Below are 23600 nucleotides of genomic sequence, written 5' to 3'. Positions count from 1 at the left end.
AACTGCTTCTCTCCTTTAAAACACAAGTGCAATTCCTCCTACAACAGCAGTGCTTCTCTGTCCTTCAACACAAGTGCTTCTCTCTCCTACGACACCAGGGATTCACTCCTACAACACCAGGGCTTCACTCCTACACACACAAGTGCTTCTCTCTGCTACAACACGGTGTTCTCTCCTATAACACCAGTGTTCCATCTCCTACAACACCAGGGTTCTCTCCTACAACACCAGTTTTCCATCTCCTACAACACCAGTGTTCCATCTCCTACTACACCAGTGTTCCATCTCCTACAACACCAGTGTTCCATCTCCTACAACACCAGTGTTCCATCTCCTACAACACCAGTGTTCTATCTCCTACAACACCAGTGTTCCATCTCCTACAACACCAGTGTTCCATCTCCTACAACACCAGTGTTCACTCCTACGATGCCAGTTCCATCTCCAACAATATCAGTAATTCTCTCGCTTACATCACCATTGTTCCATCTCGTACAACACCGGTGTTCTCTCCTATGACACCAGTGTTCCATCTCCTGAGACACCAGTGTTCCCTTCAACAACACCAGTGTTCCATCTGCTACAACATCAGTGTTCCATCTCCTGTAACACCAGTGTTTGCTCCGACAACACCGGTTTTCCATCTCCTTCAACACTAGTGTTCAATGTCCTGTAACACCAGTGATCCATCTCCTACAACACCAATTTTCTCTCCTATGACACCAATGTTCTCTCCTACAACACCAGTGTCCCATCTCTTACAATGCCATTATTCCATCTCCTACAACACCGGTCTTCATTCTCCTACAACACCAGTGTTCTCTCCTACTACACCAGTGTTCCATCTCCTGCGACACCAGTTTTTCATCTGCTACAACACCTGTGTTCCATTTCCCACAATACCAGTTTTCACTCCGGCAACACCAGTGTTCCATCTGCTAGGACACCAGTGTTCCATATCCTACAACGTCAGTGTTCTTGTTCTCTCCTACAATGCCAGTGTTCTTGTTCTCTCCTACAACAGAGGTGCTTTTCTCTCCTATGACACCAGTGACTGTCTCCCCTACAACACCATGGCTTCCCTGTCCTACAAAACCTGAACTTCCCTCTGCTTCTGTGTCCTACAGCATCAGTGCTTCTCTCACCTATAACCCCAGTGTTCCACTGTCCGACAACACTTGTGCTTCCCTCTTGTAACACCAGTGCTTACATTCTGCAACTCCAGTCTACTCTCTCATTCAACACCAATGCTTCTCTCCTTTAAAACACAAGTGCTTCTCTCTCCTACAACAGTGTTCTCTCCTACAACAGCAGTCTTCTCTCCTAGAAGACCAGTGTTCCATCTCCTACAACACCAGTGTTCCATCTCGTACAACACCAGTGCTCTCACCTATAACATCAGTATTGTTGTTCTCTCTTATAACAGAGGTGCTTCTCTCTCCTACAACACCAGTGTTCCATCTCCTACAACACCAGTGTTCTCTCCTACAACAGCAGTCTTCTCTCCTAGAAGACCAGTATTCCATCTTCTACAACACCAGTGTTCCATCTGCAACAACACCAGTGTTCCATCTCCTACAACACCAGTGTTCTCTTTCCTACAACACCAGTCTTCTCTCCTACAATGCCAGTTCCATCTCCTACAACATCAGTAATTTTCACTTGCATCACCATTGTTCCATCTCGTACAACACCGGTGTTCTCTCCTACAACACCAGTGTTCCATCTCCAACACCAGTGTTCTTGTTCTCTCCTACAACAGAGGTGCTTTTCTCTCCTATTACACCAGTGATTCTCTCCCCTACAACACCATGGCTGCCCTGTCCTACAACACCAGAACTTCCCGCTCCTAAACACAAGTGCTTCTCTGTCCTACAGCATCAGTGCTTCTCTCACCTACAACCCCAGTGTTCCAATGTTCCACAACACCAGTGCACTCCGTCCGACAACACTTGTGCTTCCCTCTTGTAACACCAGTGCTTACATTCTGCAACACCAGTCTACTCTCTCCTTCAACACCAATGTTTCTCTCATTCAACGCAAGTGCTTCTCTCCTTCAAAACACAAGTGTTATTCCTCCTACAACAGCAGTGCTTCTCTGTCCTACAACACAAGTGCTTCTCTCTCCTACAACACCAGTGGTTCACTCCTAAAACACCAGGTCTTCACTCGTAAAACCGAAATGCTTCTCTCTCCTACAACACAGTGTTCTCTCCTACAGCACCAGTGTTCCATCTCCTACAACACCAGTGTTCTCTCCTGGAGCACAAGCGTTCTCTCCTACAACATCAGTGTTCCATATCCTGCAACATCAGTGTTCTTATTCTCTCCTACAACAGAGGTGCTTTTCTCTCCTATGACACCAGTGATTCTCTCCCCTACAACACCATGGCTTCCCTGTCCTAAAAAACCTGAACATCCCGCTCCTACAACACAAGTGCTTCTCTGTCCTACAGTATCAGTGCTTCTCTCACTTACAACCACAGTGTTCCAATGTCACACAACACCAGTGCACTCCGTCCGACAACACTTGTGCTTCCCTCTTGTAACACCAGTGCTTACATTCTGCAACACCAGTCTACTCTCTCCATCAACACCATTGGTTCTCTCATTCAACGCAAGTGCTTCTCTCACCTACAACACCAGTGTTCCATCTCCTACCACACCAGTGTTCTTGTTCTCTCCTACAACAGAGGTGCTTTTCTCTCCTATGACAGCAGTGATTCCCTCCCCTACAATACCATGGCTTCCATGTCCCACAATACCAGAGCTTCCCTCTCCTACAACACCAGTGTTTCTCCTACAACACTAGTGCTTCTGCCTCGCACAACACCAGTGCTTCTCTCACCTACAACCCCAGTGTTCCGCTGTGCCACAACACCAGTGTTCCATCTCCTGCAACACCAATTTTCTCTCCTACAACACCAGTGTTCCATCTCGTACAACACCAGTGTTCTCACCTATGACACCAGTATTGTTGTTCTCTCTTATAACAGAGGTGCTTCTCTCTCCTACAACACCAGTGTTTCATCTCCTACAGCATCAGTGTTCCATCTCCTACAACAACAGTGCTCTCTCCTACAACAGCAGTCTTCTCTCCTAGTAGACCTGTGTTCCATCTTCTACAACACCAGTGTTCCATCTCCTACAACACCAGTGTTCCATCTCCTACAACACCAGTGTTCCCTCTCCTACAACACCAGTGTTCTATCTCCTACAACACCAGTGTTCCCTCTCCTACAACACCAGTGTTCTATCTCCTACAACACCAGTGTTCCCTCTCCTACAACATCAATGTTCACTCCTACAATGCCAGTTCCATCTCCAACAGCAGCAGTATTCGATCTCCTACAACACCAGTATTCCATGTTCTACAACACCAGTATTCCATCTTCTACAACACCAGTGTTCCCTCTCCTACAACATCAGTAATTCTCTTGCTTACATCACCATTGTTCCATCTCGTACAACACCGGTGTTCTCTCCTATAACACCAGTGATCCATCTCCTGTGACACCAGTGTTCCCTTCGACAACACCAGTGTTCCATCTGCTATAACACCAGTGTTCCATCTCCTGTAACACCAGTGTTCGCTCCTACAACACCGGTTTTCCATCTCCTTCAACACTAGTGTTCAATGTCCTGTAACACCAGTGTTCCATCTCCTACAACACTGGTGTTCCATCTAGTATGACACCAGTGATCCATCTCCTACAACACCGGTCTTCATTCTCCTACAACACCAGTGTTCTCTCCTACAACACCAGTGTTCTCTCCCACAGCACCAGTGTTCCATCTCCTACAACACCCGTATTCCATCTCCTACAACACCAGAGTTCCATCTCCTACAACACCAGTGTTCCATCTCCTACAACACCAGTGTTCCATCTCCTACAACACCAGTGTTCCATCTCCTACAACACCAGTGTTCCATCTCCTACAACACCAGTGTTCCATCTCCTACAACACCAGTGTTCCATCTCCTACAACACCCGTATTCCATCTCCTACGACACCAGAGTTCCTATCTTCTACACCATCAGTGCTTCTATCTCATACAACACCAGTGTTCTTGTTCTCTCCTACAACAGAGGTGCTTTTCTCTCCTATGACACCAGCGATTCCCTCCCCTATGACACCATGGCTTCCATGTCCTACAATACCAGAACTTCCCGTTCCTACAACACAAGTGCTTCTCTGTCCTACAGTATCAGTGCTTCTCTCACCTATAACACCAGTGTTCCACTGTCCCACAACACCAGTGCACTCCGTCTGACAACACTTGTGCTTCCCTCTTGTAACACCAGTGTTAACATTCTGCAACACCACTCTATTCTCTCCTTCAACACCAATGCTTCTCTCATTCAACGCAAGTGCTTCTCTCCTTTAAAACACAAGTGCTATTCTTCCTACAACAGCAGTGCTTCTTTGTCCTTCAACACAAGTGCTTCTCTCTCCTGCAATAGTTTTTTCCCCTCCTGCAACACCGGTGCTTTTCTCTCTTACAGCACCAGTGCTTCTCCCTCCCACAACACCAGAGCTTCTCTCACCAACAACACCAGTGCTTCTCTCTCCCACAACAGCAGTGTTCTCTCTCGCAAAGTCTGTGTTTCTCTCTCCAAAAACACAAGTGCTGCTCCTCCTACATCAGAAGTGTTCACGCTCCTGCAATTCAAGCGTTTCTCTCCTACAGCATCAGTGTTTCCCTCTCCTGCAATACTGGTGTTCCCTCTCCTCAATACCAGTGTTCGTTCTCCCACAATACCAGTGTTCTCTCTCTTGTAAAAGCACTAGTGCTTCCATCGTACAACACCAGTCTATCCTCTCCTACAACACCAGAGCTTCTCTCTCCCACAACACCAGTGCTTCTCTCTCCCACAGCACCAGTGTTTCCCTCTCCTACAACACCAGTGTTTCCCTCTCCTACAACACCAGAGCTTCCCTCTCCTACAACACCAGTGCTTCTCTCTCCTACAGTACCAAACACCAAAGCATAGGTCTTCCAATTTGGCCAGTACAAGCTCAGGAGGCACAGTATATTATGGTGTAAAACAGAAAACGCAAGCAGCAGGCGGCCATTCCTGCACTGATCATGCTGCCCTCTGCTGACCTTTGCCCTTAACTTCCTACATTTGATCAATCAGTCCCCTGACATTAGACTTCTCGGTTTCACATGACCTTGGTTACCAGCGTCCTCAGTGATAGATCCATTTCGTCACAGTTGCTGCATCTATATTTCTACATTGAAGGGAAGCTAAGTGACACTCAATGCAAATTCTTCAGAATGTAAAAGTTAACTCACAAATGTATCTGATCTACAGGTGTTTGTCTGAAAAGTGAATTAATTTCCATTGCAAATTACAATCGCATCTGAACAGTTGGAGCTTTTTTTTGCTTCCTGAATTTCCCTTTGATGTTTAATACTTCTACCTTCACTTCTGGTGCTCACTAAGATGAAGCTCTGCGTAATCGATGCTGTTTCAGAGCAGGCAGAAATAACAGGAGTACAACTGACTTTACCTTCGGGAGTACCCTCGACAAGATCTACTGTCACTTTCTGGCAACTGACAGAACTAGGGTTACGTAGAGCAAAGTTCAACATTTCAAAGAGACAAACTGATTTCATTTTAGTTCCTTGGAGATCCAACAACCCTGTTATATGGTTTAGGGATATATTTCAGAACAGCAGTTGTTTTTCTGACAAATGCTGATGTTTTAGGACTCACTTTTTCATGCTGACTTTCCTAACGTTAAACCTCGTATCAGACAAGACGTAAAAAATCTTTACTCATAATTAGCAATCCCGAAAGATTGAGGTTTGAGTGGCAGGCTGGTTGTGCAAGGCCAGAGAAGCAGCCACCATCATGATCACTGTGTGCTGTCTGCATGCCCCCCCTGTGAGTGGCTGGCTTTTCTGTGGGAGCTCTGTCTTCCTCCCCCATCCCAGAGTGAGAGGGTCAGTGGTTAAATTGCCCCTGCTGTGAGCATGAGGGGTCGAGTCTGATGAAGTTGCCGGGTATGTGGGGAGAATTAGACAGGATTAGTGTAGATGCCCAGCACAGACTTGATGGGGGATTGACTGATTTGGTGTTGTATTACAGAAATGACCAAGGCTTCTACAGAGTGAACTACAGATTTCAGATCAAAGTTGCTGGTGAACGCAGCAGGCCAGGCAGCATCTCTAGGAAGAGGTACAGTCGACGTTTCAGGCCGAGACCCTTCGTCAGGACTAACTGAAGGAAGAGTGAGTAAGAGATTTGAAAGTTGGAGTGGGAGGGGTGATCCAAAATGATAGGAGAAGACAGGAGGGAGAGGGATGGAGCCAAGAGCTGGACAGGTGATAGGCAAAAGGGGATACGAGAGGATCATGGGACAGGAGGTCCGGGAAGAAAGACGGGGGGGGGAGGAATGCAGAGGATGGGCAAGGGGTATATTCAGAGGGACAGAGGGAGAAAAAGGAGAGTGAGAGAAAGAATGTGTGTATAAAAATAAATAACAGATGGGGTACGAGGGGGAGGTGGGGCATTAGCGGAAGTTAGAGAAGTCAATGTTCATGCCATCAGGTTGGATGCCCCCCTTGTCTTTCTTCCCGGACCTCCTGTCCCATGATCCTCTCGTATCCCTTTTGCCAATCACCTGTCCAGCTCTTGGCTCCATCCTTCCCCCTCCTGTCTTCTCCTATCATTTTGGATCTCCCCCTCCCCCTCCAACTTTCAAATCTCTTACTCACTCTTCCTTCAGTTAGTCCTGACGAAGGGTCTCGGCCTGAAGCGTCGACTGTACCTCTTCCTAGAGATGCTGCCTGGCCTGCTGCGCTCACCAGCAACTTTGATGTGTGTTGCTTGAATTTCCAGCATCTGCAGAATTCCTGTTGTTTGTTGTTTACAGATTTCAGATTCAGATTGATTTATGTATCACATGTGCAGTGCAATGATTTGTTTGTGCTAACAACCAACACAATCTATTTGTGCTGGGGGCAGCCCACAAGAGCCCACTGTTGCTTGCATTGTCCACTGAGGGATCAATAAATCATTGAGCTTGTAAGTTGAACACCATCTGTTCTCAGCGTGCAAAGCTTTAAACGTCAACTGAGTTCAATGGTCAGAATGTACTGGAGGTTCCTGTGTTTGCCTGGACTGGGCTTGCTTCAGATGCGTGTTAGCATGGCAGCTGCTGCCTGTGACATTTCTATCCCAGTCTTCTCCAGGCAATGGTGTGACTGCTGGCAGTTCTTAGGTCTTCGTTCAGTGGGCATTTGGCGATGAAAGCAAATGTTTAGGTCAGAGACTAGCATTGGTTTGCTCTCAGGTCTTCCTGCAAGGATTGTCCAGCTGTGCCTCGCCTTTCTTCCGTACCAATGTACAGCACAGACTGCCACCAGGATAAGCTGAACCAGATGTATTGAATACATCTTGTTCAACATGTAGGAAAAACAGTTGTTCACCAAAGTACTGATTATCTACCCAACAATGATTAGAAAGGAACCGTTCACAGCATATACAGCTTGTAGCTTTTCATTGTTTCTTTTCATCCAGGCAAAACCAGGAGAGCATTTGAATTGCCAGGAGGCTCAGAATCTAATGAAATGATTGGCCACAAAGAGGTTTGGCCGTGGTTACTGAAACCTTCAGATGACGAAAGGAACACACATAAAGGTTGCTGGTGAACGCAGCAGGCCAGGCAGCATCTCTAGGAAGAGGTGCAGTCGACGTTTCAGGCCGAGAAGGCATTTTTAGTTTATGCAAGGGAATGCAAATTGAAGTGTATAACCATGTTTGTCTGGGTTTGGAAGCACATCCACTGCAGAAAGATCACGTGTTAGTTTTCTTGGTGGGAAAGGGTAGTAGGTAGTAATTTTTCATGTCTTTGTCTAGTTCTCCTGGAGCTAGTGTGATAAGGTGCAAGAAGTTGCCAGCACTCTCATAGTTTTGAGCATCTTTATCCAAAGGAGAAATTGGCCCCATGTGGTCAAGGGGTTTGTGGGGTCAGGCAATACTTTGAGTAGAAGAGGACATCAATACTACCTGACAGTGACATCCCTGTGAAAATGAAGACAGAATCTGAGGGCCAAGGTCCATTTGCTGGTTCTCTCTGAACTGGGTTCAGACTCTGCACCACCACAAGTATGGTTAATAGGACAAAGTTTCTCTCATCAACTCACTGAATTAGATCTCCAGTGAAACATGATCATTTGGTGAATCACTCTGATACAGTGACATTTCTCCAACTCACCTGATTCAGCTGAGACCTGATAAACTGGTTTAATTATCTGAAACTATTTTGTACCACTTTTAGCCTGAAGCAACATTTTAACCTCGCTGAAATGTAATAGATTAATTTTCTGGCTGCTTTGTCTTTTGCAATGGCATGCATCCATTTGTCAAAGTACTAATTGTACTAATAGCTTTGTACTTTGAAAATGAGATGTGAATCTTGAATTGCAGACCCCTTGGGAAACTATCAGAAACTTCAATGCCAGAAAATAAGCTCCAACTTGTTCTCAAGCTCACTTGTTTCATATGTGGACCATTGAAGAAATACTATTTAGACAACTGTTTGCTGCAAATCCCTATTCAGTTCTCACAAGTGGGTAAATGGACATCAACCCCTCAAGTTAGTTCTGTCATTCAGTTAGAATATAGTGATCATTATATTCAGGAAGAGGAGGCAGACAACACATTCTTGTTTATATCAAAGGTGCTGAAGTTGAAAGGGCTGAGAGCTCCAAGTTCCTAGGCATGAACATCGCCAAGAGTCCTGGTCTAACCACCTAGACACCACAACCAAGAAAGGAGGCTAATCAGGACACTAATGAAATTCAGCATATCCCTTTTGACCCTCGCCAATTTTTATCGATGCACCACAGAAAGCATCCTATCTGGATACATCTCGGCTTGGTTAGCAACTGCTCTACCCATGTGCTACCTCAATGCACTGATGTGATGAAATGATCTGTATCAGAGGGTAGTTCCGGTATTTCGAGAGGTCACTAAGGATGAGTCACGTCACTGTGACAGCCATGTTGTCAGTGAAACCATTGCATTTCTGCCTGGAATTTTGTGCTCTTGCAATAATTAATTAGCTAAAGGAGGTTGGATTGATCAACTGCCAACAAGGCCAAACAATCAAAGCCTTGTTTCAGTGCCATCAAGACTGCAAGCAATATGTACATAACAAAAATTATAAGAAAAATTTTGTTGGGGGGGGGGAGGTGGTGGCAATGGTGTAACACATAGCACACTCACTGCTTCCCAGCTCCAGTAATCCTGGTTCAATCCTCATCTCAGCTCTTGTCTGTGCGGAGTTTGCACTTAGCGACTGGGCGCTCTGAGTTCCTTCCATGTCCTGAAGGCGTGCTACGTGGGTCCCTTGAAATCCCATGGGAAAAGATGAGAAGTTGATGGGAATGAACTGCAGGACCGCGAGGAAAAGAGAAGGGGGAATTAGGACTGATGGGACTCTTCTCTTGAAACGTTGCATGGACCAGATGGATGGATGGCCTCCTGAAATGAAAGTGAAAAAGTAATTGTGAATACTTTACTCTTTGCTTTAGGTTACAGGCGGGGATCGCGCAATAAACCTCTGGAAATCCATTCAACCAGAGCTGGCAATGACATACAGCTTCCTTTCAAAGCTATTATTTGTCCAGTTAGCACTGCACTGCTTTATTTACAGCTTTCCTCACCCTCCATGTTTTGTTTCGGATACAGGACTGGAGCAAACATTTGTAACATGACAAATTATAGGGATGTGAACGAAATCCTGAGATGCAACACTTGATGTCAGAACGGACTGTGAGAAGTCTCCATCTCATTATGTGGCTCTGCCACTTGCCCCAGGTTTGGAACTGTCATCCACACCTTGACACAACTGGAACAAGCACCGTAACAAGGAACTGGAACAAGGACTGTAGCTTGACCTTTTTTTATTATTCTCCTCTTCAATAAATCACAGGGGGTTTTATTGCAAGAAAGCTCGGAAGAACAGTGGAACGCCTGGAAACTTCACTCACTGCCTCTGTAAGGTGATGTAATTGAGAGAAATGTACATAATTCACAGCCACTGACATTGAGTTGGGGTTTCACTTTAAGAGGCTGGTCTGATGTGATGATGTTAGGATGTAAAGATTTTTCATGCGATATTGTGTTTAGGTTTTGGAGTCCAATGAAATGCATTGCGAGTTTCATTAAACATAAAACACCTCACTTTGTTTTATTTGTGAAGACCTACATTGGTGACCCTGATGCTCTAGGACGATTCCAGAGTTATTGAACATGTCAGCCAATGCAGATGCTTTGAAACTGACAGCTTTGGGAGTAAAATACCAGCATGTCATTCGTACAAACCGAGGCCCAGTTCGCACTGCCAACAGCACCAAGTATTTCTATGTGGTAGTGTCACTCAGCAATGCCACGGCTGCGAGAGTGCTGAGTCTACCTGAGCAGCCGTCTGAGCACGATAAACACCGATTGCTGAAAGCTCACCTTTAACAGACGTGTGGACTATCGGAGTCTGAGTTCTCCTTGCCTGGTCTCGGCAGGATAATGGACCACATGCTGTCTCTCCTGGGAAATCACTGTCCTTATTTTATTTTATTTTGCTTATCAGGCAGCAAATGCCTGATCAAGTGTGCATAGCCCTCCCTAATGGACTATAGGGAGCTTGCTAAAATGATAGTCTACACTCAGCTTGGCAGCAGTGCATCATTCCTCCTCCTTTCTCTGCCTCCATAAGCCCAGACAACAAGACCACAAAGTTAAGGACACTGGTAGCTGTGACACAGATGGCAGCAGGCTTGTATTTTTGCCATGCTTGCTTTGGAAGTGCTGACCACCTTGAAGCTTCAACAGTGCCAACACAATGGGACACCAGAGATCTATAAACACCATGGATTCCAGCTGCCAGAGACAGCTCCTATTCATTACAGTCACGCTTGCAGGATGACACTTCCTGTGTGAAGCGGGTGCTCGAGCGAGTGTGCTGCCAATGCCCCCAAAGCAGCTGTGTTAACTGCGTTTGGCCTTTCTGAGCTTCTGTGCCATCTGGACTGAAAAATGTAGCACAGACTTTACAACAGCTGCTGGACTCTGTACTGAGAGACTGAGCACGTGTGTATGTGTGAACTGGCAGGAAAACCTAATGGGCATCTCAGAGTGGGTCTCTGATCATCAATTAAATATTCCAACGTCATCTTCCGACTTAATCTGGAGTGAGTGCAGAGAGCGTGTGTGTGTGTGGGCATGTCTGTGTGTGTGTGTGTGTGTGTGTGTGTGGTGTGTCTGTGGAGGTGTGTGTGTGTGTGTGTGTGTGTGTGTACAGAGACCAAGGACCCAAGTTTTGTGATTGCTCCCTTTGCTAGAAGCTCCAAAGACAATTGTTAATTGCCCACCATAGAGAACATCTACCATAAACGCTGCCAGGGCAGGGTGAAAAGCATTATCCGGGATGCATCTCATCCTAACCATGGACTTTTTACTCTCCTCCCATCCGGTAGGCGCTATGGGAGCCTCTGCTCCCAGACCAGCAGGCACAGGAACAGCTTCTTCTCTGAGGCTGTGACACTGCTGAACCTCTCATCACAGCGCTAAGCAGTATTGCATCCCTATTGTACTGTCTCAGTACTTTTGTATTTGTGCGCTGTAGCACTTTTTTTATTCACAGTTATTTTGTAAATAACACTATTCTTTTCATTTCTGGTTAGATGCTAACTGCATTTCATTGGCTTTGTATCTGTACTCAACACAATGGCAATAAAATTGAATCTAATCTGATCTAATCTAAATAGTGACACTGAACGATCCCTGCCAAAGGCAGAGCACTGGCCTCTAAACTATAGTGGCATGAGAAACCCATGACTGGGGAAGTGAGGGAGAAGGGTTGTAACTATTTCTGTAGGAGATGGAGTGAGTGAATAACAGCCCCTGTTCCTGCCCCTCTCTGCCCCCAGTATGGTTGATGCCCTTGTCAAGCATCTTTGCCCATTTCCAATGATAACAGCAATTGGTCGTTGCTTTATTGTTGTCACATGTACCGAGTAGCAGGAAGTGTTTCTGTTTGATCTTGTGGTCTTGGAAATACCAAGCCATGATGCAAAAGTTTGAAAAACGCCAGACCTCACAGTTAAAAGGGTGTTATTGTGTTGGTGATATTCATCAGTGGACCATAAGGTCCACCCCCTCAGCCAGTTCAGTTCCAACCTCACTCCTCTCACTCCTCTCACTGTAGTGGTCGGGTGAAGTACCCCACAGTTACCCTGACGTGTGAGAAGGAAAGGAAAATGTCACTGAACACTGCAGCATAGACCAGTAACACATTCTAGAGTCTAAACAATAAAAGTCAGGCAGCTCCCAGTTAATGTATTCCAACTGAAGGCAGTTCTGCAAAGGATTTAGTGAAGAAAGGTCACCCATCACCTCTCACTGTCCAGACCCACTCATGTCACGTGGAGAGATCAACGTCCTCTCTCCAAGCAAGAATCAGTGCCTTGGAATACCAGCCTGGAAATAGAGTCTCTGGTAAATGACAGACAACTCTGGTCACTATTCAATGCTGGTCTTTGATCACTGGTGATCAACAATGGCCACTGGCCAAAGGTGGTTATATAGTGGTCCAGCTGTCAGCACTAATCCGTGCTGGTCCCTGGTCAACGCTGTCAACACTGGCCACTAGTCACCTTTAAACCCATACAGCCATACAGCAGGATGACTTAATCTCAGTGTAAACGTAAAGGCTTGTAGCTCAGGGATTTTTTTTAGCACTGATTGGCTGGTTGAAGGCCACATTGGTTAGCAATTTGTCCTTGAAGCAAGGACAGAAAGATGGAGCCGCTGAACCAGGGGTATAATTGCTTACATTTCCTCGAAATGCTTTTGAATTGATTGAGGTAGCTCACGGTGTCGGTGTTTGAGCTCAGCAGAAGGGTCCAGCACAGCCTACGTGTCAGTGTGGCAGCCTCATGCAGCGCATCCAAAGATCGGGAAGGCAAGCTACGTGTGAAAAATCTGCATTGGAAAGCTGTGCTCTCAGCAGGCCCGGGAATGTTCACAAGCAGCTTATCTCTTGCATCACTTCTCAAAGCCAAGACTGGCTTCGATTCATCACCCAGTTCATGTTTCTGACAGCTTAATCGCACCAGGCTTCACTTTGTAGGTGATCTTCAGAACGTTCCTCCAGAAACAGCTTCCATTTGCATCTTTTCATAGGCCAAGGTCACCTCTGCAATTCACAGCCAATTATCAGCAATACTGGGTGGAGTTCAACTGCCAAGGAAGGAGGAGCAAGGTATCTTGCTGGGGTGGTGGTTGGGAGGTGGGGGTTTATGTATTTGGGGGGTGAGTGGAAGGGGTTTAGGTGGGGAAAAGCGAACTGTAACTGCTTCAAACACTCTCTACAAGTTTGCAGATGGTACCACTGTAAGATGGCGGCATGCACGGTCACAGCAGCCTCGTTGTGTCCAACCAAAGGTGTAGTTGGTTGTCATTTACATCTTTTTTACAATCACAAGGCACTGCTGGATATTAAAAACTTCAAGTACTGCAGGTCTATACTACTAGCGAGTTACTGAATAGCAATGGAACTGTGTACCATGTTGTCTCCTGGACTTGGTGCGTATCATTGTCGTACAGAAGTCCAACAAACGGTGTAAATGTTTGTCTTGGATGTTTTTATTGTGATCAGAAGACCCTATTGGACATTGGTAACGCAGAAGGTGGCAAGTCTGGTTCACTGGCTCATTCTCAAGATCAACGGCAGGAATCCACGTTGCCTTGGTTGCTGCATGCTCCCAGCCCCCATGTCCCAGTGTCCCCCGTTGCAGTTGCCCAGGAGAGGAGATGCCGAGGTGGGGTGGGAGAGAGCAGAGGCCTCTGTGGCCGAGCTGGAATCCATGCTGGGGCCTGGTTCGTCCCATCAGCACTGCCTTCCAGTGTTCGCTCAGTAGAAGACCAACCTGATTAGGACAACAAGTGCACGATGGATCTATAGGCCATGACACTCAGGATTTTGGACTATATATACTTTTTGTGCCTGTATAATTTTCTGCTATCGTAACTATATGTGTGCATGTGCTGTGTGCTGTTGGTACTGTGTTTTGCACCTTGGCCCTAGAGGAACACTATTGCTTTTGGCGGTATTCATGTATGGTTGATTGACAATGAAACTTGATTCAACTGAACGGAACTGAACTGTAGCGGGCCATAGCTCAGATAACAATGAGTCAGAGTACAGAAAGGAGAGGCTGCAGAAAGTCCTGGTGAGGGGTCTGAGTCCGAAATGTTGACTGTTCACTCTTCTCCATCGATGCTGCCTGGCCTGCTGAGTTCCTTCAGCATTTTTTGTGTGTGTTACTTGGATTTCCAGCATCTGCGGATTTTCATGCCTTAGGCTACAGAAGGACTGAGGCAGATTAGGAGAATGGGCAAGTGCAGGTCAGTGGGACTAGGCAGAAAGATGGCACAGCCAAGAAGGGCCAAAAGGCCTGTTTCTGTACTGTAATGTTCTATGGTTCTATGGTTCTATAGTTCTCTGGTTCTCTGGTTCTATGGAATGCAGTGTTGGGAAGTGTATAGTTGTACACTTTGGTAGAGGAAATAAAAGCAAAGACTATTTTCTAAATGGAGAGAAAATTAAAAGATCTGAGGTGGAAGGGCACTTGGGATTTCATTGAAACCCATCAAATGTTGAAAGGACTCGGTAGAGAGGATGTTTCCTATGGTGGGGGAGTCTCAGACCAGAGGACACAGCCTCAGAATTTAGAATGGAAATGAGGAAGAGTTTCTTTAGCCAGAGAATGGTGAATCTCTGAAATTTGTTGCCACAGGCAGCTGTGGAGGCCAAGTCAATGGGTCTATTTCAAGCAGAAGTTGATAGGTTCTTCATTTTCAGGGTATGAAGGGTTACGGGGAGAAGGCAGGAGACTGGGGCTGAGTGGGAAATAGATCAGCTTTGATGAAATGGTGGAGCAGACTCGATGGGCCAAATGTTGTAATTCTGTATCATGGTCTCTTGGTTTTACAAGTCACTTAAAAGGGATACGTAGAAATTTCATCTTTCATCTTTCAGAGAGTGGTGAGTCTCAGGAACTTTCGGCCTCTGAGACTGGAGGAAGCCAGGTCTTTGGATGTATTGAAGCTGAATTTAGATAAGTGTTCCAAATCCTATGCTCACTCAGTATGAACAAGGTGTCAACTTCATAAGTGGCAAACACCATGAGTTTGGAGAGTCCATGACACAGCATCCTTGTTGCTGATGAAGAAAGTAAAATACTACATGAATAACCAACTTCACCGCCTCCCGCCATTACTCTTAACCCCACACTGCCCTGAAACGAAACTGACTCATTTCTATAGCATTGAGATACCCATTGAAAGCTAGGTGATAATGTTTACCTAACCATCACTTCAAGGGCAGTATAAATATGTAATGGGGTGAATATTCCATTCAGCATTTTAAGGAACAATATGGTGTGTTCATCAAACTTCACCACTGGCAACAAGTTTAGCTCTAGAACTCCCATTTCCCTTCAACTCATTTCCTCCCTCCCTCCTCCCCCTCCCCCCTCTTTCTTCCCCTCCCCCTCTCCCCCTCCCCCTCTCTCTCCCCCTCCCCTCCCCCTCCCCTCCCCCTCTCCCTCTCCCTCCCCCTCCCCTCCCCCCCTCTCTCTCCCTCCCCTTCCCCCTCTCTCTCCTCTCCCCTCTCTCTCCTCCCCTCCCTTTCTCTCTCTCCTCCTCTCCCTCTCCCTCTCATTCTCTTCCTCATTCTCTCTCTCTCACTCCCTCCATATTCTCTCACCCATTCTCATTCACACACTCTCTCTCTCTCTCTCTCTCTCTCTCTCTCTCGCTCTCTCTCATCTATCTCCCTATGCTCTGCATGATGAATTGATTTACATTTGGTTCATCATAAACCGGAAAACAGAAATGCTTTTAAAATTCCAGCGTGAATTGCATTCTCTCAGAGGCTGGATAAACTCTGCCATATGACTCACCTGACATCCTCAACCCTCTCCTCTGCCCGTAAAACCTGAATCGGGAGTGTGATGCAATGTGTTCCACTTGCCTGGATGAACGCAGCTCTAACAATACTTAAGGTGTGCAGAATACTTGATCAACACTCCCCAAGGCAAAACCCCCAAGCCAGCACCTCCATTCATTCCCACTCCCACCGGTGTAGGAGTTGTCCACCCAGTTACTGTGACAAATCCTCCAAAGCCAGCAACCTCCGCCATGAAGGACAAGGGCCCCGCCACCCACAAGCTGCCGTGATTTGGGAATATATCCTGGATGATGTCCAGCTTCGTCTTCACTGGGTTCAAATCCTGGAACCCCTTCAGAAACAGCAATCAACCTGCCAACAGCAGAGTGGGAACACCTGAACCGCAAGGACTGCAATGGGTCATGACAACAGCTTCTCAAATCTGCCTCCTCCGTACCTCAACACATGAATAAATAATTAAGTACTTACAATATCCACACCATAGACTCTGGACATCTGACAGCTTGCACATCTACTTGCTACTCATTTGACGTACAGGTTAGTAGGTTAATTGGTTACAAAGGTGTAATTGGGAAACTCCAGCCTCATTGGGCTGCAAGGGCCTGTGCTGTGCTGCATCTCAACATAAAGTAAAACATTCCACCACCTCTTCTGCTTGCAAGTTCCAGATCTCAACTGCTGAGTTCACAGTCCAGAGGAAAACCAGCAAATAATATTGCCTGTCACATTACTGCTTGTGGCTGCTTTCTATGTACAAAATATCTGCGATTTCCTTTGTCACAATGGCGACTCCCTCCTCACTGTAGGTTATTGCCTGCAGAAAAATTTGGAATCCCCTGAAGATCTAAAAGGTGTCAAAGAAATGCAAGGTCTATCCTGCCACTCTGTTTTGTCTGAATTACGGTGTGCTGGAGAACTTGTCATAGCAGAGGTATCACATAGACTGGCTGTAGTGTGTGCGTGTATACGGCAAGGGGCAGGAGGGGGGTGGTTTGTGTCGAAAGATATTGGTTTGACCGGCTTTCCCTGAGCTCACGTCACTCCCTTCCTTGCCATGTCAGCAGAGAGGTGACCTTTAACCTGGTGCCGGTCAGCAGGACTGAGGGTCAATCCCCATTTCCCGACCGTCCCAGTGAGTATGGATCACGGCCCCAGCTCTGAGTCCTGGGCTGAGGCCCAGCTGCGTGAACTTGAACTTCTGTCAGTAGATTGTTCTCTGGCCAATGGTTTCATGTCTGCAGCAGGGTCGAGGCCTGAAGTGGCCCGATGTGATGAGGGATTAGAGAGCTTGACAGGGTGGTGAGGAGACAGTCGCACGCTCTCAGATGTCAATGCCCCCAGCTGGGTCCTTTGATTCGGAATTTGGAGCAGGAATCTCAGTGCAGGGGATTGAACCCGGCCACTTTACGGTTTCCAGGCCAGAGACCTCTCTCCTCCTGCTGAACCCGACAGGTTGCTGATTATAGGAGACGTGTCCATTCTGGTTTTCTGCACTCTTTGCCTCATCTATATTTGCATTAATAAGCTGCACCAGCACAGACCGGTGTGGAATTGTTGGCTCGTGTCCCAGTGCAGCCTGCACATTAACGTCAACACTCACACCTGTAATGACCCTGGCAAGCGCCCAGCCCTGCTACCAGCAGAGATCACACTGCGCGCTGCAGAACTTGGCAACACCTTTCTCCTCCCTCCACACTGAATCAGCCCGGAGAAGAGAAGGAAGGGAAAATAGTGAAGGCGGAAAATAATAACATGGTGAACTGACTAACTGGGTCAGCCTACGGTCATTCATTGGACCAGCAGTCAACCCACCTCCCTTGGTGCTAATAAATACCAAAGACATGAGATCAAATCCCAAAATGTTTGTGTGAAATTAGGTTTCAACTTTAAAATAATCTGGCGATAAGAAGCTAATGAATTATTGTCAAAGTCTGACCGATTCACAATTGTCCTGTGGCAAGGGGGACCTGTCATCCAGCATGGAGCAGATATGACTCCTTCCCTCTCTGCAATTCCTGTATACGGCACCTAGATCATTAGAGTGACATCTAGGAGCACTGACCACTTCTGGAGTTCAAATCCTGTCACTTAAAACAGAATTTAAAATTAAATGGATCCAGAATTAGAAAGCCGGTCTTAGTAACAGTGAACTTGCTCCTGCCAAGGTCATTACTGTTCTTTAGGGAAGGAAATGTGTAGTTCTGTCAGTGTTTGGTCAGCACATACCTCCAAACTCCAAGCTGCTCAGCTCTGTGCTTCCGGTCATTAGGAATGGACAATAAACGATGGCAGTGCCAGCGGTGTCCCCAACCCATAGATTAAAATCCACATTTTAAAAAACAAGTTTGGTTGTTGGCCGTTCTCAGACTAAGAATGAAAAGGTCTCTTTCTGGCAGGCAGTGATTCCAGGGCCAGAGGGCTCAGTGTGCAGGTCCTAACTCTACATCATTGAGGGACAGCATCGAGGGCATCTTCAGATCCAGGGCCAGAGGGCTCAGTGTATAAGTCCTAACTCTACATTGTTGAGGGACAGCATCGAGGGCATCTTCAGATCCAGGGCCAGAGGGCTCAGTGTGCAGGTCGTAACTCTACATCATTGAGGGACAGCATCGAGGGCATCTTCAAAGGGTGGTGCCTCAAGAAGATGACGTACATCGTGAAGGATCCTCGGCATCCAGACGACACCGTCTTCTCATTACTACCATCAGGCAGGGGTACAGGAGCCTGATAATCCACACTCAATAATTCAGGAACGGCTTCTTTTCCCTCTGCCAGCAGATTGCTGAAAGGACACTACCTCAGGAGTCCACTTTTGAACTATTTATTTTATTTCTTATTGTAAATGAGGGTAATGTTTTATGTTTTATTCTGAACTGCTGCACAAAAACAGCAAGTTTCACAGCATGCATACAAACCTGATTCTGAACTGATTGAATATATCTAAATTTGCAGATAAACGTGAAGGTGACTGATTGGGGAGCAGGGGGAGAATGTGAGCTGCAAGGAGGATGCAAAGAAGCTCTAACGTGATTTAGACAAATTGGGTGACTGGGCAAATGCATGGCAGATGAAGTTTAACTGAGATAAATGTGAGGTTATCAAAGGCAGGACTGTTAATTATCTGACTGGTGATGGGCTGAAAAAAGGGAAGATTCAACAAGACCTGGATGTACACCAGGTGTTGAAAGCAAGCATTCAGACACAGCAAATAAAAGGGACAAATGGTCGTCGTCGTCGGTGGCTATCCCTCGAGGTCGAGGATGATGGTCTTCGTTCTGTTGATCTACTTATGGGCTCTCAAGCAGTTTATGAGTCCAATCTTGGCTTTGAAAGTTCTTCCGCATTCAGGACAGGTAGTTCCAGATGGCAGATTGGGCTTTGGTTGTTGCTGCCTCTCTTTCCATTTTCTTCTCTTTTCTTCTAATTCTGCACATCTGTTGGCTTCGAAAGTTGCTGTTCCTTCTCAGATGATGGCTTGCCAGAGTTTCCTGTCCTTGACATTGGTTTCCCAATTGTTGATGTCGATGTTACATTTCTTCATGTTGGCTTTTAAGATGTCCTTGAATCTCTTCTGTTGTCTGCCTCTTTTACGTTTGCCGCCTTTAAGCTGGGAGTAGACGATTTGTTTCGGCAGACGTTCGTCATTCATCCGAACAACATGACCGCTCCATCTTAGTTCGTTCTTAATTCTTCAATGCTTGTTGTTTTTGCTTCATTTAGCACACTGACGTTGGTTCTTCTATCTTCCCAGCTGATATTTAAGATATTTCGAAGACAGCGTTGATGGAACTTTTCAAGTGCCTTCAGATGTCATCAGTATGTTGTCCAGGTTTCTGATGCATACAGGAGCGTTGGGATCACCACTGCTTTGTACACTAACATTCTGGTGTCTGTTCGGATGTCACGATCATGAAAGACTCTTGTTCGGAGACGTCCAAAAGCTGTTCCAGCGCATTTAAGACGATGTTGGATCTCGTCAATAAGGTCAACGTTGGAGGAGAGGTGACTTCCAAGATACAGAAAGTGGTCCATGTTTTCCAGGGTTGTTTCACCAAGTTGAATTGATGGTTCTATCCGATTTGCCTCAATTGGTGACGGTTGATAGATGATCTGAGTCTTCTTGGAATTGATGGTAAGTCCAAGTTTCGTGTATGCACGGTTGAAGGCAGTCAGAATCTGTTGTAGGTGGTTTTCTGAAAGAGCTGCAACAGTGCTGTCATCTGCGTATCGGAACTCGATGAGGGAGCTCGTGGATGTCTTCGTTTCGGATTTGAAACAGCCAAGATTGAAAAGTCTGCCATCTGTTCTGTAGACAATTTCGATTCCTGGGGGTAGGTTGTCCTTGATAATGTGGATGATTGTTGCAATGAAGATGGTGAACAAAGTTGGGGCAATCACGCATGCCTGCTTTATCCCTGATCTAACTTGAAAAGGCTTACAGTTACTGTTGCTGACCATGACTGTGGCAAGCATGCCATCGTGGAGGAGTCTCAGGATTGGAATGGACTTTTCGAATCTCGTACTTCTCGTACGATCTCGGGACCAACAAGGTGTATTGATAACAAGAGCTGTTACTGGTGCTGACAAGTGCTGGACAGACCATTGACTCATCTCGTCCACCATGAGAATGAAGATTCGGCCCAAAAGGGAACACCAAAATCAGAAGACTATTAAGAAATTTAATGTTGACATCCTTCAAGACATCAGCCATGTACAAAAGTTCCAACAAAATCTTCAAGAACAACTGCCTCAACAAATCCCAGCATCTGTAGAAGAACACTGGAATCAATTGAAGAATGCTATCATCACATCCTGCAAAGAAACAATTGGGTTCAAGATGAAAAAACATCAGGATTGGTTCGATGATAATGACAAACTACTCCAACAACTCATTGACGAAAAGAGAAAAGCTTTCATTACCTTACAAAATGACCAACAATCAGCTACCAAAAGGAAACGCTCTCAGGAACGCAAGGCTGCAGTCCAGAAGAGCACCTGAAACCTGAAAAACCGATGGTGGAGGAAGAAAGCTCAGGAAATCCAACAACTAGCAGAAACCAACAACACTTTTAGAACAAGTGGTTTGATGACCGTCACTAAGTGCAGGGTCAAGAATATCTTACTGCAGCTGTACAGGACCTTAGTGAGACTCACCAGGAGTTTATACGCATCTGATCAATGTTCCCTCTAAGGTATGTGCGCACACATCTTTTGCTACTAGCACACAAAGGAATTTAAATTGCACACAAAAGGTCGTCACCCTCTACCTTGTTGGCATGTTAAGTATATTTCACAACCGTATACAATCATATTTCCTTTTCTGGTTTGTGATGTGGACGATGTTGACAACATGGAGTTTGCAACGATTTTAGAACTGGCTTATTTATGCTGTTTTTATTGAAGAAATAGTTGATGCACTCTGTCAAATTCCAAAGAAGCAAAGGGTGTGAAGTGTAAAAGAACTACTAGTTCATTTAAAGCAGAGTGGCTTAATGAAACAGTAGAAACTGCTACACTGGAAACTCATGAGGTCAGGAACATGCAGTACAAGAAATATTTACATACAATACTGAAACTGGTGTTATCTGCGTGTATTGTCAGGATGCAAAAGTTGCTGGAGAATTTGCAAGTGGGAAGAAGTGGAGCAATATCTGGAAACTTTTTTAAAGCCTCATTTAGCGAGCAAATCACATATGGACAGTGTACAAAAGCTTCAGCAAGAAAATCCATCATTACTTCCTATAGGCCTGCTACGTATGTTTTGTGTGAGTGTAGATGACGAGAGTGAAAATGATCAAACCCAGAACAGATCAAAGTTCTTATTGACCGTTATTTAATTTCTTTTAAACAATGAACAATAGACTAGACTTGGTTGTTAACTTTTAGAATAGCTTCAGGTTTACTTCCACTTCAAAATTCAGTCTGCACATGTGCTGTCACTGGGCAAAAATGAAACTGGGCACAAGATTTCTGCGCAGACTGGTCTTTACAAATTAAGGGAACATTAGTTCTGATCTCCTTATTTGGGAAAGGATTTCTTGCCCTTGAGGGAGTACAATGGTCATGTTCCTGGCATAGCAGGACTGACTACCGAATCCTGTGTTCACTGATGTTAAGAACAATGAGATGAGATCTTACAGAGCCTATAAAATTTGAACAGAACTAGTGATAGGCAGAGGAGGCACAAGTGAATATATGACATAGAACAGTACATGTCCTTAGGCCCAAGATGCACTGAATTCTTTGAGAATGTAACCAAACATTTTGATGAAGGTAGAGCAGTGATGTAGTATATACAAAATATTCTGCAGATGCTGGGGTCAAAGCAACACTCACAACAAGCTAGAGAACTCAGCAGATCAGGCAGCATCCATGGAAACGATCAGTCAATGTTTCGGGCCGGAACCCTTCATCAGGACTGTAAGGGAAGGGGCAGAGGCCCTATAAAGAAGGTGGGGGGAGGGTGGGAAGGAGAAGGCTGGTGGGTTCCAGGTGAAAAACCAGTAAGGGGAAAGATAAAGGGGTGGGGGAGGGGAGGCAGGGAGATGATGGGCAGGAAAGGTGTAAAAGGAATAGGGGAAAACACAATGGGTAGTAGAAGGAGGCGGAACCATGAGGGAGGTGATAGTCTGTTGGGGTCATCTATTGCATCCGGTGCTCCCGGTGTGGCCTCCTCTACATCGGTAAAACCCGACGCAGATTGGGGGACCACTTCGTCGAGCACCTCCACGCCGTCCGCCACAACAGACAGGATCTCCCGGTTGCCACCCACTTCAACTCTACTTCACATTCCCATTCGGATATGTCCATACATGGCCTCCTCTACTGCCATGATGAGGCTAAACTCAGGTTGGAGGAGCAACACCTCATATACCGTCTAGGTAGTCTCCAGTCTCTGGGTATGAACATAGAATTCTCCAACTTCCAGTAATTCCCTCCCCCTCCCTTCCCCCATCCCAGTTTCACTCTGCCCCCTCCCTCAGCTGCCTATCACCTCCCTCATGGTTCCGCCTCCTTCTACTACCCATTGTGTTTTCCCCTATTCCTTTTTCACCTTTCCTGCCTATCACCTCCCCCACCCCTTTATATTTCCCCTTACTGGTTTTTCACCTGGAACCTACCAGCCTTCTCCTTCCCACCCTCCCCCCACCTTCTTTATAGGGCCTCTGCCCCTCTCTCTACAGTCCTGACGAAGGGTTCCGGCCTGAAATGTTGACTGATCATTTCCACGGATGCTGCCCGATCTGCTGAGTTCCTCCAGCTTGTTGTGGATGTAGTATACATGGAATTCAGTAAGGCATTTGATAAGGTTCCCCATGCAAGGCTCATTCTGAACTTAAGAAGGCATGGGATCCAAGGAGACCTTGCATTGTGGATCCAGAATTGGCTTGCCTACAGAAGGAAAAGGGTGGTTGTCGATGGTTCATATTCTGCAGAGGTTGGCGACAAGTGGTGCTCTGGGATCCTCAGGTTTGTGATTTTTATAAATGACCTGGATAAGGAAGTAGAAGGGCGGGTTAGAAAGTTTGCTGATGACACAAGGTTGCAGGCTTGTCAGAGGTTACAGTGGAACATCGATAGGATGCAGAACTGGGCTGAGAAGTGGCG

General features: G+C 46.1%; 1 protein-coding gene across 1 annotated transcript in view; it reads right to left on the bottom strand.

The window, feature by feature from the left end:
* p2rx1 (purinergic receptor P2X, ligand-gated ion channel, 1) overlaps nucleotides 1-18666 on the bottom strand; it is an 89198-nt gene extending 70532 nt beyond the window's left edge. The window contains exons 1-2 of the mRNA XM_072243172.1: nucleotides 18646-18666; nucleotides 16189-16323 (exon numbers count right to left, since the gene is read on the bottom strand). Of these exons, the coding sequence (XP_072099273.1) occupies nucleotides 16189-16323; nucleotides 18646-18666 (156 nt within the window). The remainder of the gene's footprint in view (nucleotides 1-16188; nucleotides 16324-18645) is intronic.
* Nucleotides 18667-23600: the final 4934 nt, after the last annotated feature.

The sequence above is a fragment of the Mobula birostris genome, chromosome 25 (assembly GCF_030028105.1).
Source record: "Mobula birostris isolate sMobBir1 chromosome 25, sMobBir1.hap1, whole genome shotgun sequence".
In the NCBI taxonomy this organism is placed as follows: domain Eukaryota; kingdom Metazoa; phylum Chordata; class Chondrichthyes; order Myliobatiformes; family Myliobatidae; genus Mobula; species Mobula birostris.
The sequence above is the reverse complement of the archived record's forward strand: the minus strand, read 5'-3'. Positions and strand labels throughout refer to the sequence as shown.